The following is a 14345-nucleotide window of genomic DNA, read 5'->3' as shown; positions in this document are numbered from 1 at the left end:
AGAACCCACATCATAAAAACTGCATTTAACCAACGAAAGTGGAATCAACAGCGAAGGAGACATATGGGTAACAGCTTGTTGATTTCTAACCAACAATAACAACTGTTGAAGCAAAGGAAAGGTGGTATTTTCACCCACACTCTCACTGATCTGAAATTCTTGATTTGCTCTCTCCCTGTCTAATGCTCCTCTCTGCACTTCAGACCCCAGCCACCTCTGCAAACACATTCCTTTCTCACGAGGCTCAAATGAACAAGACTGTTCTTTGAAACACAAAGAGAAAAATGTTCTTGGAGGATAAGGGGAAGTTCACATGGTCATAAGGGAGTGGGCCGATCATGAACCTGTGAAATCAACAGATAATTCTGAAGCCACACTTTAACTTTTACTTCAACTGCCACACTCTCCAGCATTTAGAGGAGTTGGTCATGAGTAGCAAAGTGGTTGATTTGACTTTCCTTTTCCTGTATTTTTTAAATGAGATGGCTAAAAGATCACCCAAAGTCCAGGGAAACACAATAAAGGGCTTTCTCCTATACCAACTAGATGGGTGACACTGCTGTTCAAAATCCTAGGATTGAGAGGTCAAACAACTAGAGCTTCCCTCTCAACTGCTCAGAGCCATGAGGTTTAACGCAAGATGTGAGCCTCTCAGCAGCAAAAGTTTCTTAACTTTAAGTGCAGATAATACCTACCTCCTGGTGTTATTGGGAGGCTTAAAGTCATATGTGTAAAACATCTGATATAGATCCAGGTACACAGTAGGCATTAAATAAATGGCAGCTATCATCATCATCATATCACCACTGTCATCATCACTGATAATCATCCGAACAAGGCAACCTACCAATTATCACTGCCATTTATGACCAAAACATTTAGAAAGACCCCATTGAAAATAAATGGCTCAATGAATGAGTACATGCTATAAGAGAGTCAAATATGTGGTGTCATCTTACAAGGCAAGAATAACTGGAAATTAGTTTGTTAAAATTATTTGAATACCTATTAACTGCAAAGAGGAATGAGGAAAACTTTGGGGATCGTAGCAATGCTCTAAAATTGCATCACGGTTGCAAAACTCTATAAATTTAATAAAATCACTGATTGACATATTTATGAGTGGATTTTATGGTATGTTAATTTTACCTCAATAAACATGTTAAAAGTATTCCTCATGGACAAGAGCTGAAGGGGGATTACCTTGCATACAATGTAGAAAGACAAAAAAAGAACAAAAATATGAAAGGTAGGTTAAGATACATGGATGATGGAATGAGATGCTCTAAGATACACTCAACTGGAATCCCAGGAGAAGAGAAGCAGGATGGGCAGACACAACTTAAAAAGAGCTGAGAATTTCCCAGTATTGATGAAAGACAGCAGGTCACCTGCTACAGGGCCGAGGGTTTTGAGATTTTTCTATTTTGGGTTGTTGTCCCACCAAATTTGTATGATGAAGTCATAACTGTGACTTTTTTGGAAATAAGGTCATTGCAGACGTAATTAAAGATGTCATACTGGAATAGAGTGGGCTTCTAATCCAATATGACAGGTGTTCTTACATAAAAAGAGAGAATTTGGACATAGATACACACACTGAGGAAGAGCACCATGGGAAGAAGGCAGAGATCTATAAGCCAAAGAACGCCATAGATTACCAGAAAACCACCGGCAGGCCTAACACAATGACATCCTCTCCTTTACAAAAATTAACTCGAAGGAAGGCTGCCCAGTTGGTCCCAAGACCTCTCCTGGGGGCCTTTCCCCATGGAGACGCTGGCCTGACGCCCCTCTCCCAGGGTCCAGCCCGGGGTAGGGGAGGCCTCCTTAGTCTTCAGCTTCTGCACTTCTAGCCCGGGGACTTCTCCTTGGTACCTTCAACGCCTTCCCCACCTTCTGAAAAAGGAAGAGCACTTCTGCTACTTTCCCTTCCTCTCCGCCCTTCCCCACGCGCCCAGGTCCCCCTTTACTTCTCCTTCCACAAAGCAGCTGTGCAGTCACGGTCGCGCTGCCCAAAGAACTTTCCTAGTTCCCCTTTCCCTGTCCCCGAAGCCTCAGCCCTTCTGTGCAGTAAAGCTGCCTTTCTAGGTCCCACCCGGGGGGAAAGCTGTGCTTTTCTATTTCCTGTCTTTTCTGGACCCATTTCCTCCCAGATGGCTTTCCCTTACTCCATACTGATGGAATGTTTAATTATTCATTCCAAGTGTATTAATTAACCACGCGTGAAGCACTGAGGAGCGTCTGAGATGAACACCTGTGCCTCAAGAAAATTGAAATGTGGCAATCACTTTAAGGTGGCAGGTAAGTTTGTTCTTAGACTAACTCCCGTTGATTTGCCTGGGCTTCCTGGAGGTTTAGACCTCTATGGCATCTTGGGCCCATGGGCAGAGTGCTCTGGGAGATGAGCGATGTCTGCATGGACAAAGGGGTGGAGATGCCAGCATGGGGAGACCAGATATTTGCCATCACTGAAGTACAGATCTGGATTCAGATTCTGACTCCATGTATTACCAAGCGAACTTGAGCAAGTTTTAACCTCTTATAACCTCGGAGCAATTTAACCTCCGAGTTTCTGGTTAATTAAATATTTTAACAAGTAATAAACGAATGACTCTTAGGACATATAGGTGATGATTGATTTTTAAGTCTGGATATAGTGGGGTGGGGAAAAGACTAAAACCCAAATAAGTACAGTACAAGGCAGAACAGATTGTAAGAGCAGTAAGAAGTTCGGAGTGCATGACAACTCAGGCAACTTCCAGTGGTCTAGAAAGGTGGGGGCTGTTGAGAGAGAACAGACACTGTGAAGCCCAAGGAGGGAATCAGAAGAGCAGAAAAGAGCCCAGAAAGAAGGCTGGGATCAGAATACAGAGCCCTAAGTTCCTAGCTAAATGTTGATATTTTAATAAGATAGACTCTGTATAAGAGAGTCAAGTTTCATGGCAAACTAGTACAATATTGTTTGCACTTAAGAGAAAAAAACAAACAAATTTTCAAGTGCGTAATTCTTTAAAAAAAAAAAAAGTCCTCACCGGAGAATATGCATTTTGGTTTTAGAGAGGGGAAGGGAGACCCACAACCTAGGAATGTGTCCTGACCAGGAACTGAACTCACAACCTTCCAATATACAGGATGACGCTCCACCCAACTGAGCCACACGGGCAGGGCGACTGGATAATTCTTTATAGGGTAACAAACTGAGCTATGCTGGAACAGAAGCATCTACTTCCTTCCTAATAAGACTAATTAGCTATGACAGAAGTTAGCATTTTTGAGCACTATCTATGTATTAAGTGTACCAACAAGGCAGCCTTAACAGCTTCACATTAGTACATCAAAGTAGATACTGCTATTATGAGAACTAAGACTTCAAGAGCTAATCTGCCCAGCATCACACAGCAACAAGTGGTAGGGACAGGGCTGGCAAAAAGATCTGAAGCCACTTTTAGCTGAGATACTAAGCACTCGATACTACACTTTGCTGTTAAAAGCTGGGCCAGGGAGGGAGGGACATAGCTATAGACTAGTAATACAGGGGCTGTTGATTGCTTTTAACTCAATATTTCACACACATGAAGTCCAAATGACATTGAAGACATTCAGAAATGACTGGTTTTGGGGTCAATTAGCATTCATTCCTGTCTAAAATAATGAAAACCACCTGACTGAACTGTGGGTCAGTTTTTCAGGAATTACTGACATGTTCCTGCCCATACAATTCCCTCCCTTGAAATGATTCCTCTTCATTACAGGTCACCTTTCATCCTTCCCTTTCCCTTCAGGAGACACTTCTGCAGGGGTAGATGCCACGTCAATAAAGGAAACTGAGACTGACGGTGTTCGGTGTGCCCAACATATTCTTAATAGGATTACGTGGCTCAGGATGGTTCTGTTTCAAGCTGGAAGGGTTCACCGGCTCTATGCAGGACCCGCTGGCCTGGACAGTACCTCCTGATCATCAGGGATGCTCCAGCTCTAAGACAGCACTGAACCAACAAGCACGAGCACCTCCCTGCAAACGAGTGACAGAACTTAACTCAGGACTGAGAGGTGGAGCAGGAGCATCTCAAGATGAACTGACCTTTCTTCAAAACCCAGGCCAACAAGAACACAAACCACCCTCTTGGGAGACTCCTCATGTCAACCTTGCAGATTACTTTACTGTTAGTGTTACTTGTTAGTCTCTTTTAGGAGGAAACGTGGTTATGAGAGATAGAATCACATAAAACTGATATTTCACCATTATTTTGCCCACAAAAATGGTCATTCACGAGTCAATCATAGTAATGTGCAGAATTCTCCAAATGTTTTCTGTATTTATTTTTCAATGTAAATGGAGACCACAAATTTTAAGAATAAGATAAGAAAACATAGCATGTACCAAATTCTTAGTAACTGTCTGTTGAATTTTCAAGTCTGTGAACGCTAGTGATCCGAGTCTAGCATGGATCTTGTGCACAGTAGCCACAAACCTTCCTAATATCAAGGTGAGTGTACCTTACCACTTTAATTTCAGCTTGACATAATAAAAAAAGATTCACTTGATTTATATATTTACATTTTTATTAGAATTCTTCAGAACTGTCAACAATTGGACAACATATCAGGAAAAAAACACATGGAACACCAACATCCTTTAAACCTGCACTGCTTCCATATTTACACATAAAGTTACTGTATATATAAAAAATATTTTCAAGGACTCACGGGCTTGGGGATATTCAAAAGACATTATTGCTACATTTCAATATTTACAAAAAAAGCCACAAAATAATTTCAAACATTAAGCCACTGCAAAGAAATACCTGATGTAAAAACAAAAAATTATAAAAATATAAACTTTCAAGAATATCCAAGACAAAACTCTCAGTGAAGTGCCCCTGAAGTACCTAGACATCTACAGTTAACAACCACTTTTCTTACTCTAATCAAAGTCAACAGAAATGCAAAGGAAATTTTCAAAGTATGGCAAACAGTGACAATCTCTTACGTTGACAACAAAACCCCAAAACCTGTTACCTTTGGAAAGGTGCGAGAGCGTAGAACTCCAGTGCAAATGGTTACTTCCAGATAAATGGCCACAGTTCTCTAAATGACACCTAAGGGACCTAGGCGGGGGAAACCGTGAAGGCAGCATAGCTGGAATCTTGCAAGACAACACACAAACCCTGCCATGTACCACACGGACCTCTTGTAGCTGGGCAGCAATGAAAAAGGCAGACTCTAAGAATAATATCCAGGCTACAACCTGAAGGGTAAAATTTAAATACGTTTCAGTGGGAGAGTAGCATTAAGAAGATCTAAGGGACAAGTACAGTATGCTGAGTATAAATAATGGAGTGCCTTAAGTGACGGTGGGCTGACATAAATAGGTACTTAAGCGCTCGGCCTCCTATATGCCTCTATGCAAGCTTTTGGTCAGCTTTTCGGGGCGGCCAGGTGAAGGGAATGAAGAGCAGCACGGACGACGAAAGCCAAGCGAGTTCTTGGGTACTGAAGGACCGTCTTGGGCTCAGGGCAAGAACACCCCCCAAAAGATGTGTCTACAAGCACATGTGCGTGCGCACACATACAGTATATAGGTACTGGCCTGGCGTCCAGGACATGTCTGCAAAGAGGCTGAATCTAAATTTCTAAATTTTCTTTCCTGCTACAGAAGCATCCAAACTAAGACAGCACTGTTTTCTCACTCCTACTGGAGTCATGCAGTAAATCGTTTTCAAATGGCATCGAATCTATTGAGCACAATGCCATTCTGAAGCTATAGGCTTGTTCTGGAGAATCTATACAGCAAGTTCATCGGCTACAAAAGGAGATTTTTGTTAAGATTGTGCTTGACAATTACGTTTATTCTTTAAAAAAAAACAAAAACCAAAAACCACAGCACTGTGTCCGTCAAACTTGCCTGGCTCTCTATTCCTACATACAGCAGACCTGACTGAGCCAGAGTTGTCTCCAGAAATGACACCTTGTGGGTTTTCCTCCCTCAGGCATATGAACATGTACAATTGCAGGATGAATATATACAAACGCGGAAGGGGAGGCCTCTCTCCAGCGCGGCTCCCTAACGGCAAAGCCCGCTGAGAAAGCAGGTCAGTAGCACAAAGGCTCACGCTCAGCAGCAAGCCTTCATTCAGGCTCAGGGAGCGTTTTCATGGCCTACGTCTCATTCCCAGCACAAAATAGTAGATTTCTTAAGCCCAGATATTCATCGACTTCTGACCTTTGTCCCAATAATGTTCTACTTTCCACATCAAGGGCTTAGGTCCCAGCTTCTAATCTTGCGGAGCCATCATGTCATTACGGACAGTTATGAGCGCCGAAGGTGACTACTGCCATTTATTCAAATAAGCTATCAACCATCCTTTCCGAACAGAAATGAGACAAGGCTCAGAAAGGACCCAAGGTGTCTCAAGGCCATCCACCCGCCCTTTCTCCAACTCAGAACTGTCTTTGTTACCGGGAGCTACTGTGCTATTGGGAGTATATGCAGTTTGAACCCTGGCCTGGCAAGGGGATGGGGGCTGATGACAAAAATCACCGGCCATGAAAGTGTGCTCATAAAGACGGGATTACAGAGGGGTGTCCATTATCCGGGAGCAGGATGCAAGTCGAACAGAACAGTCATAGGACCCAGAGGAACGGGGACCTCTGCGCTGGGGAGATCCCAGACATGCGGTCCACTTCAGGCGTCCTCGTGGACAAGCAGAGGCTGGGTGGACGAAGTGCTGCTGCCCACGGAGTTGATCCGCACCGAGTGGTCCACCACGATGTTCTCTTGGTTGGGGCTCCAGTTGGCTAAGTTGGAATAAATCTGAGGAAAACAAGTCCACAGTCAATACACTAATCCCCACATCAAACACTGTGACGAAGGGGCATCAGAGTCGCAAAGAACTGAGGAAGACTCTTAAACAGAGAGAGTTTAAAGACCTTTGCAACCCAAAACCAAATCATATTGACAAAAGGAAATGCCAGTTTGTTTACCCCGCCTTTTCCCCAAGGCCTGATGATGTAGGAAAGGATGGCAAAAAATGTGCTTTTCTGCTGGGATACTTCTAGAACAGGCACTACCTAACCTATTTAAAAGGTTAACAAATCTAGACAGCTAACTATAACCCAACAACCGATATAATTTACTGAGAAATCAGTGGCCCTTCCATGGGTCTTCCATTGAGAATCAAGCACATGGGTGGAAAATGCCGTTTAATTTGAAATACGCTTTGACACCCAGAAGAACAAGCTTTAACCCCAAAATACCAGTGGTGTACACTTAGAAAAGGCAAGATAGCTCCAAGCACACAATCCAGAAAAAAAGCAATGTAAAAAATCTGAGTCAAAGTAAGGATCAATACCTTACTTAAAAGCAGAAGAAATAATAGACTCGGGCTTTGAATTCCTCCCTCCCCAGATCACTGGGAGAGATCTCCCAACTTCAAACTCTTCATTCTGTATGGCTTGTGGGCATGACAGCTCGCTGCCATTTTCTGGTCATGCTTGTTTGAGCAGAAGGTTATTCCACTGTGGTAACAAGCTGTTTTTCTATGCTTTTATTCTAGTTCACACCACCCAACCCTCCAAAGGCTGAATGGCCTTGGCACATGAAAGAGAGCCCATGCAGACTCCATGACCAGCATTGGGGGGGGACCTGGCAAATCCTTATTTATGGAAGCTTCTACTTCCACACTTCTGAGTGCAAAGCGCTCCACTCTCTCTTCCCCTCATCTCATATCCTTCTCTGGCTCAGAGCAGGGGTGTTGGGCAGAAAGTACTTGTTTCCTTTGCTTTACTTTCCCACCCAAAGTCCAATTTACAGCCTAAGCCAAGGAGAGAAAGGGTGGGAAGAGTCATCCTCGCCCCCAGAGCCTGAGAAGGACGACACACCTGAGAATGGAGGGAGATCACAGGCATGCTCAGAGTGTACTCACATGGTTGCTGCTGTCTGAAATCTGCTTCTCAATCAGCTGAACAATCTGCTTGAATGTCGGCCTTTTGAGGGGATCAGCATCCCAGCAAGTCTTCATGATGTCATACCTGTAAACGAGGGCCATTTCCCATCACTCCTCAATGCCCTTCGCCTGTCTTCAGGTGTATGCCATACAATTATTTCAAAAATAATTCCAGGGCTAGGCAACTGGACACAATGAATGGCGTACTCTATGTAAGAAACACTGCCAAAACTTTCTGTGTATTTGGTGACAAGAGATGGTGAAAATTAAGCTACAGAAATGACATTTGACCAGGGTGCCCTAAACAGGAACCAAGTGACATTTCAAATTGGTCTACTTGAAAACCCTCAACATCTGGGTTTCTGTCTTTAAAACGAAAAATAAAAGGGGAAATAATCTTGTCGTGGCCCTTACATCTCAGCAGGTGCATGCTCAGGACTCAGCATTCGGAAACCCTCCTTGATCATCTTGTAGAACTTAGAATCGACCGGCATTCCAGGGTAGGGGCTGCTGCCTGGGGCACAAACGGTTTGCAAATCAGAGCTAATCATAAGAAAGCAGGACACTGATAAAAACCTTAAGAAGCTGCTCTGAGCCTATGAAGGTGCCTTTGGCAAGGATCATCTTACCTAAAGAGAACAGCTCCCACAGAAAAATCCCATAGGACCAAACATCACTTTCAAATGTGTACACACAGTTGAAAATGCTTTCAGGTGCCATCCACTTCACAGGCAGCCGAGCCTGTAATGGAAGCACGACAGATTCAGCAGTGGTAATTAAGAAATTCCAAAAAACTGAGTAGAAAATATTCCCATAGACGATGCTCCTGCGAGAGCTGAGGGTGAGAACTTGACTGCCCTCTCACAAAAGCCTTTTATCTATATGACTTCAGATGAACCCAACTACCTCCGAAATAGGTGGCTCACAAGTACACCATCCCTACTTTCAAGATGGGGATACTGAGTCACTACAGCATGGTGGTTAAGAGCACAGGCATCAGAGACTGACAGACATGGGTTCTAATCCTGACTCAGCCACTGGCCTTGAGTGACAAAGACTTGTTAGTTACCACTGGTTATGTTTTCCCTGTTCCCTTAGTAGAAGCACGGCCGCCCATAACAAGGATTACACTTCCCAGCTCCTTTGCAGTGAGGTGTAGTCATGCGACTCAGTTTGGGCCATAAGTTATAAGTGTTGTATGGAAGCTTTAGGAAAACCTCCTTAAAATACAGTTGGCATGTGCCTTTGTGCCCTTCCCTCCTGGCCTCTCCTCCACCTTACCTGCTGGATGCGGTGTGTCTGGCTAGTAGTGGCCATCCTAGGCCATAAAGATTAGGGCTACTCCAGGGACAGTAAAAAATGGAAAGGGGAAATATTTGGCCCCTGAATACTTTATGGAGCCTCTTGACAGGCCTGGACTGCTACTCCTAGACTTCTTTTTCTTTTCTTTTGGGTTTTCTTTAATATGCAACAGAAACTATCCCTAACTAATGCACTGGGCAAGTCATTTAAATATCTGTAACTAAGCCTCTGTATCTTCCTCTGTAAAACAAATATTTCAAATTTCAAGAGTTGTTTTGTGCAGTGATATGGGCCAGCATGCTTAGCACGGTCCTGCCTGACTCACTAACAGCTGAGAAATGGTCTAGCATAAGCGAGCACTCAGTAAATAGCAGTGGTTTATGATGATTATGACTATTCCAAGGAGGTGAGTGGCAGATTCAGGGCTGAAATTCAACAGCTGAATTTCACATCCTGAACCCTTTCTGCTAAAACCGAGCCAAACTTTCTGTGACTATTCCTCTTAAAGACGTTCTGGATTCCTGAATCTTAATCTACCATAGAAAATTCAGTCAATCCTGCTCTTAATCCAATTAGGACTGGACACTAAGGCCACAAATTTTTATAGTCTTTAAGTTATTTTAGTCCATAGGGAAAAAAAAATTCTTCCAATATTCCCCTTGCCCCTGAGATTTTGTGCTAAAGCTCCTACAGGGGATCTTAACCTGGTATCTACAGGTACCTTGAATTCAGGTGCCTGTGAACTTGGAAGGGAAGAGATTATATTCTTGTTTACACTAACTTCTAAGTGAAGTGTATTATTTCCTTAAATTACGAATGAAGGCAATAAAGCACAGTAGTCTGGGCAGTACCTATGACTTTGTTACTGATAGTAATCACGGATATCTTATAGTACACTGTTTACATTCATCTGAAATTACAGCAGTTTTTAGACCCACAGCTAGAACATGTTATTCTGTGTAACACAGCACATGTATTGTCACATCACAAATTTACTTTTTAATATTTTGATAACTGTATTTCAATTCAACTGCTTTTCTTGTTTATCCTACTGTTCTGACAAAAGACCCATAGGATTTGCCGGTCTAAGAAAGGGACCCTGGCACAAAAATGACTAAGAATCCATGAAAAATAGAAGGACTTACAGGGAAACTCACACAACAAGGAGATCTCAGATGACTACGATGTAATTTTGGGGTGGTAACACGCTATGTGAGTTTCCTTGCTTTTAACTTGTCCATAAATTTTCCTTACTCAGTAGCCTGGTGAAAGTGACACTTGCGATTGGTCAGTTCACCTGACCTGAGCTGGAGTCCACAAAGGGAAGCTGGTGGGAACTAACCCACCCTTGTGAATTCCAACTAAAGTCACTAACCAAGAACAAGCAATAAGGCGCTGCAGCATCACCACTGTCATGATTATTTATATTTCAAATGAGACAGCTATGAAAAATAGTCAGAATAATAAGTGTAATGTAAGTATTAGCCACAAGGCGCCTGGCTCTATGCTCAGCACTTTATATATATTAATTTAATTAATCCTCATTATAACTTTATGAGGCAGCTGACAGTATTATTCCCAAGAGGAGAAAAACCAACTTTCCTAAGTGTTGGATAATTCTTGCCAAATATTTCATAGCCACTAAATGATGGAGCCAGATTCGAACTCAGAGAGACCGGGTCCAGAAGCCACTACCGTCTTCCTTTCCTCCTTTTGTCACTATTCAGAGGCCTAGATAAAGAGCCACCTTACAGCCTTCCTTCCTGCAGCGCACCAGGGTGGGGAGAACTTGCTTCTATTAACAATTCTAATGATGCAAGGAGATTGATTAGAAATGCATTCTTTGGTCCTGGCCTTATAGCTCAGTTGGTTAGAGCATCATCCCAATACCCCAAGGTTATGGTTTGTCCCCAGCCAGGGCACATACAAGAGCAACCAATGAATCATACATAAGTGGAACAACAAATCGATGTCTCTCTCTCTCTCTCTCCCCCTTCCTCTTTCTCTAAAATCAATCAATAATTTTTTTTTAAATATACAGGCTTTGATCAGGAGGTAAACCTGGCACTGTTTCTACAAACCCAAATCAGATATAGCCAATCCACAGAGATGCCATAGTGATGAAGGAGAAAATGTTTCCTCATCATAAGGGACACGTATAGCTACCTCCAGGAACGGATCTGAACTACAGAAATGGGCCTAGAAAAATGTAAAAGAATATAGATACAGGGCTACATGCCTTCCCTACTCACAGGATGCTGCTCTGGAAATCATGGACTCTGGTTTCAGCTTCTACCACCCTGTGTCATCTCAGACAAACATCACTGAAATATACTGCAGCTCTTAAAATGGGAAGACACTGCGTTCTAATGCCAAGGGCTTATGATACAATGAAAACTAGCAATGAAATAAAGCACTTTGAAATAAAATCACTATGTTCTCTAAACCAATTATAACTTATGAACCTATTTAATAAGCTCTCTATTGATTGTCAGCTCCAACATTCTCTGAACCAAATTCTGCACATTACCTTCGATTTTAATCTTTTTCACATGGCATGTCAATCTCAAAATAAAATTCTCCTGCTGTGACCTTCAGGTCCACAGTTGTTTCACTAGAGCAAAATCGAGTTCATTGCTATTCTCAGGCTATAATGGAAATTAAGGCTATTTCTGTTTCCTTCACATGCCCCATAATTACACAATTAGAATTAGGAATTCTATTATCAGAATGTTGGTTGTACTGTTCAGCATACCATGCAAATTTTGCTGAAGTACACTTAATGTGACGGCAAAATGCATGATATCTCAAAGGTAGGATTTGCATTACGAAAACCATAGGAAACAATTCTTAGAAAAACTTGAAACTAAAATCCTTCACTGGCCTGTCAAGCAGAGAGTGGGTACTCACGTTTCCTTTGACCACATAATTAGAATCGTTCTTGATGTCTCTGGCTAGACCAAAATCGCAAATCTTTGTGATTCGACCGTGAGTAAGGAGGATATTTCTGGCTGCCAAGTCTCTGTGAATACACTATCAGGAGAGAGGGGGAAATTTATTTTAAACTTTTAAAAGTGAAAACTATGTTTAATACTATAGTGCTGCTTATGTTGTATAAATCGGATACTTTTGCTTTACATTTAAACTATTCGGTGCACCAAAAATAAGTATCTAAATTATGCCTTGAATGGTGCTCAAAATTTGTGTTTCACATCGTTAGGATCTTAATTACTATAATCACTTTCCAAAACCAACTTGAATAAACGCTTTCTTGGGACTGCTTTCATTCACAGGAAAATACATTAAATAGTCGTATCACATTTTTTACACTGAAAACTCAATTTTGCATGCTTCTCTGTGAATGTCCTTATACAGAGTTTCTAAAATGTCTATGCAACTTCATCTTGACATCTCCCAGGGACACAGGGAAGAGGCTCTTTATTTCAGCTACCCTATATCCTCTTTGAGTTTGGTAATTGTTTGGAGATGTCACCAATGACACATAAGAGTCAGATCTGTGACCTTATCCTATTCTGCTCATCCCACTTCCTAGGGAATTCCTCTCGCCCTTCCAGGGAGCATGTTCCTGTTTTGGCTCCATCACTCTCTTCCCATACCCATCCTTTCCCCCAATGTTTATTATTCTCTCTGATACCTTATTTCCCCAACACTTTAGAAACCAGACATGCAATATTAGTAGTCTAACTTCAATAAAACCCAAGCTTTGCAGCTCTATGAGGTACCCCCAGTACCCCTTCCTTTTAGTGATACAATTATCTACTTTCTAACATTAACTTCTATATCCTAAAAGCCAAAAGGTTTAAATGAATTCATTGCATATAAAAATAATTCATAGAAAGTTCATTTAGACAGAATTGCACGTTAAAGCTTATGAGAGCAGGAATTTCTAAAGAGACAGCAGTTGGAACATGAAGAAACTAAATTTCCTCTGCTTTTGGTTACCACACTTCAAAATGACACTCTGCATTCTAACTATGGCTCTAAAATGTTTCATTCTGGGGGAAAAAAAGAAAAGAAAAAAAAAAGACTTCTGAAAATCACTCCCACTTACATTCTTGGAGGCCAGGAAGGCCATGCCCTTCGCCACCTGGTAAGAAAAGCTCAGCAAGTCTTCCAAGTCCAGGGCCAACTCATCATCTTCCATGATGGCAGGCGTTACATCTCTTTCTATGTATGAGCCTGCTGAGAGAAGGATTTTCTTAGCAATTAAACCTTAAAGGCGAGGAAACATGAGACAGTGACAACAATCACACCAAAGGTAATGAACGAATGAATGGATATGAACTTGCAGGTCAATGACCTCCCCAGTGTTGAGAACAGGTAGCTGCTGATTCACAAAGTAATATTCACAATTCTGGGCTATGTTACAAAATCATTAGGGGAGAAGAATGGGGGATGAATACAAAAATCTCATATTTTGATATGCAAAATATACATCTGATATATCCCAATCTCCAAAATACGTATTTATATGCATATATTTTCATAGATGCAATAAGATGCTCAGATATAATAACCCATGCTCTGACCCTAAACACCCCCTTGCAACCCTTAAATGCCATTGGCCACTACTGGCATTGCCATTGGACCCTACAGTAAAGGAGACTTGTCACTACCAGGAATGGTGTTATATTCCATAGTGGTCTGAGAAATCCTCTGTAAATGAAGTTGATTTCATTCTTGAAGGGTACCCACCTATTCTCGCTGATCTCCTTTTGTCTGCCTTAGTTGGTACAACATAGGAAACTCCGGGTTTCATGTCCATGTACTCATTAGTACTATCACTACTGGGAGAGATAAAACATCCATCAAATCATGACTGAATAAAATGGGAAATGGGGGGAGCACCGATGGGGTAGGTTCTATCTCCCCATCCCTTTTTACATAATAGGTTTATTTTATTCAAAGAAAACTTTGCCAAGTTTGAATGAAGAAAATCTTGTTCAGTAAGAGATGAATTTTTAACATTCAACATTAGGGTCCAATCCCCAGGAATTAGATGGCTTTTTCTGTGTTCAATCATAGACAGTACTCGGTTTAGAAATTTCCCATCCCTTGACACCAGAGATTTAA

At 41.9% G+C, this 14345-nt stretch overlaps 1 protein-coding gene across 14 annotated transcripts in view; it reads right to left on the bottom strand.

Moving 5' to 3' along the window:
- Positions 1-4544: 4544 nt before the first annotated feature.
- The window catches only part of KIT (KIT proto-oncogene, receptor tyrosine kinase), a gene marked incomplete at its 5' end in the record, with an annotated part of 77656 nt that continues 67855 nt past the window's right edge, over positions 4545-14345 (bottom strand). For 6 of the 14 annotated variants that reach the window (XM_081148155.1, XM_081148154.1, XM_081148160.1 and 3 more), the window contains 7 exons: positions 4545-6817; positions 7929-8034; positions 8364-8463; positions 8579-8690; positions 12162-12284; positions 13324-13451; positions 13968-14059. In XM_081148155.1, coding sequence (XP_081004281.1) covers positions 6689-6817; positions 7929-8034; positions 8364-8463; positions 8579-8690; positions 12162-12284; positions 13324-13451; positions 13968-14059 — 790 coding nt within the window. In that variant the 3' untranslated portion in view covers positions 4545-6688. Of the gene's footprint in view, positions 6818-7928; positions 8035-8363; positions 8464-8578; positions 8691-12161; positions 12285-13323; positions 13455-13967; positions 14060-14345 lie in introns of all 14 variants that reach the window. The other 8 variants (XM_081148164.1, XM_081148156.1, XM_081148165.1 and 5 more) reach the window with 3 other exon arrangements.

This window comes from Miniopterus schreibersii (assembly GCF_964146895.1).
Source record: "Miniopterus schreibersii genome assembly, chromosome: 1".
NCBI lineage: Eukaryota > Metazoa > Chordata > Mammalia > Chiroptera > Miniopteridae > Miniopterus > Miniopterus schreibersii.
This window is presented reverse-complemented; position numbering and strand designations above follow the sequence as displayed.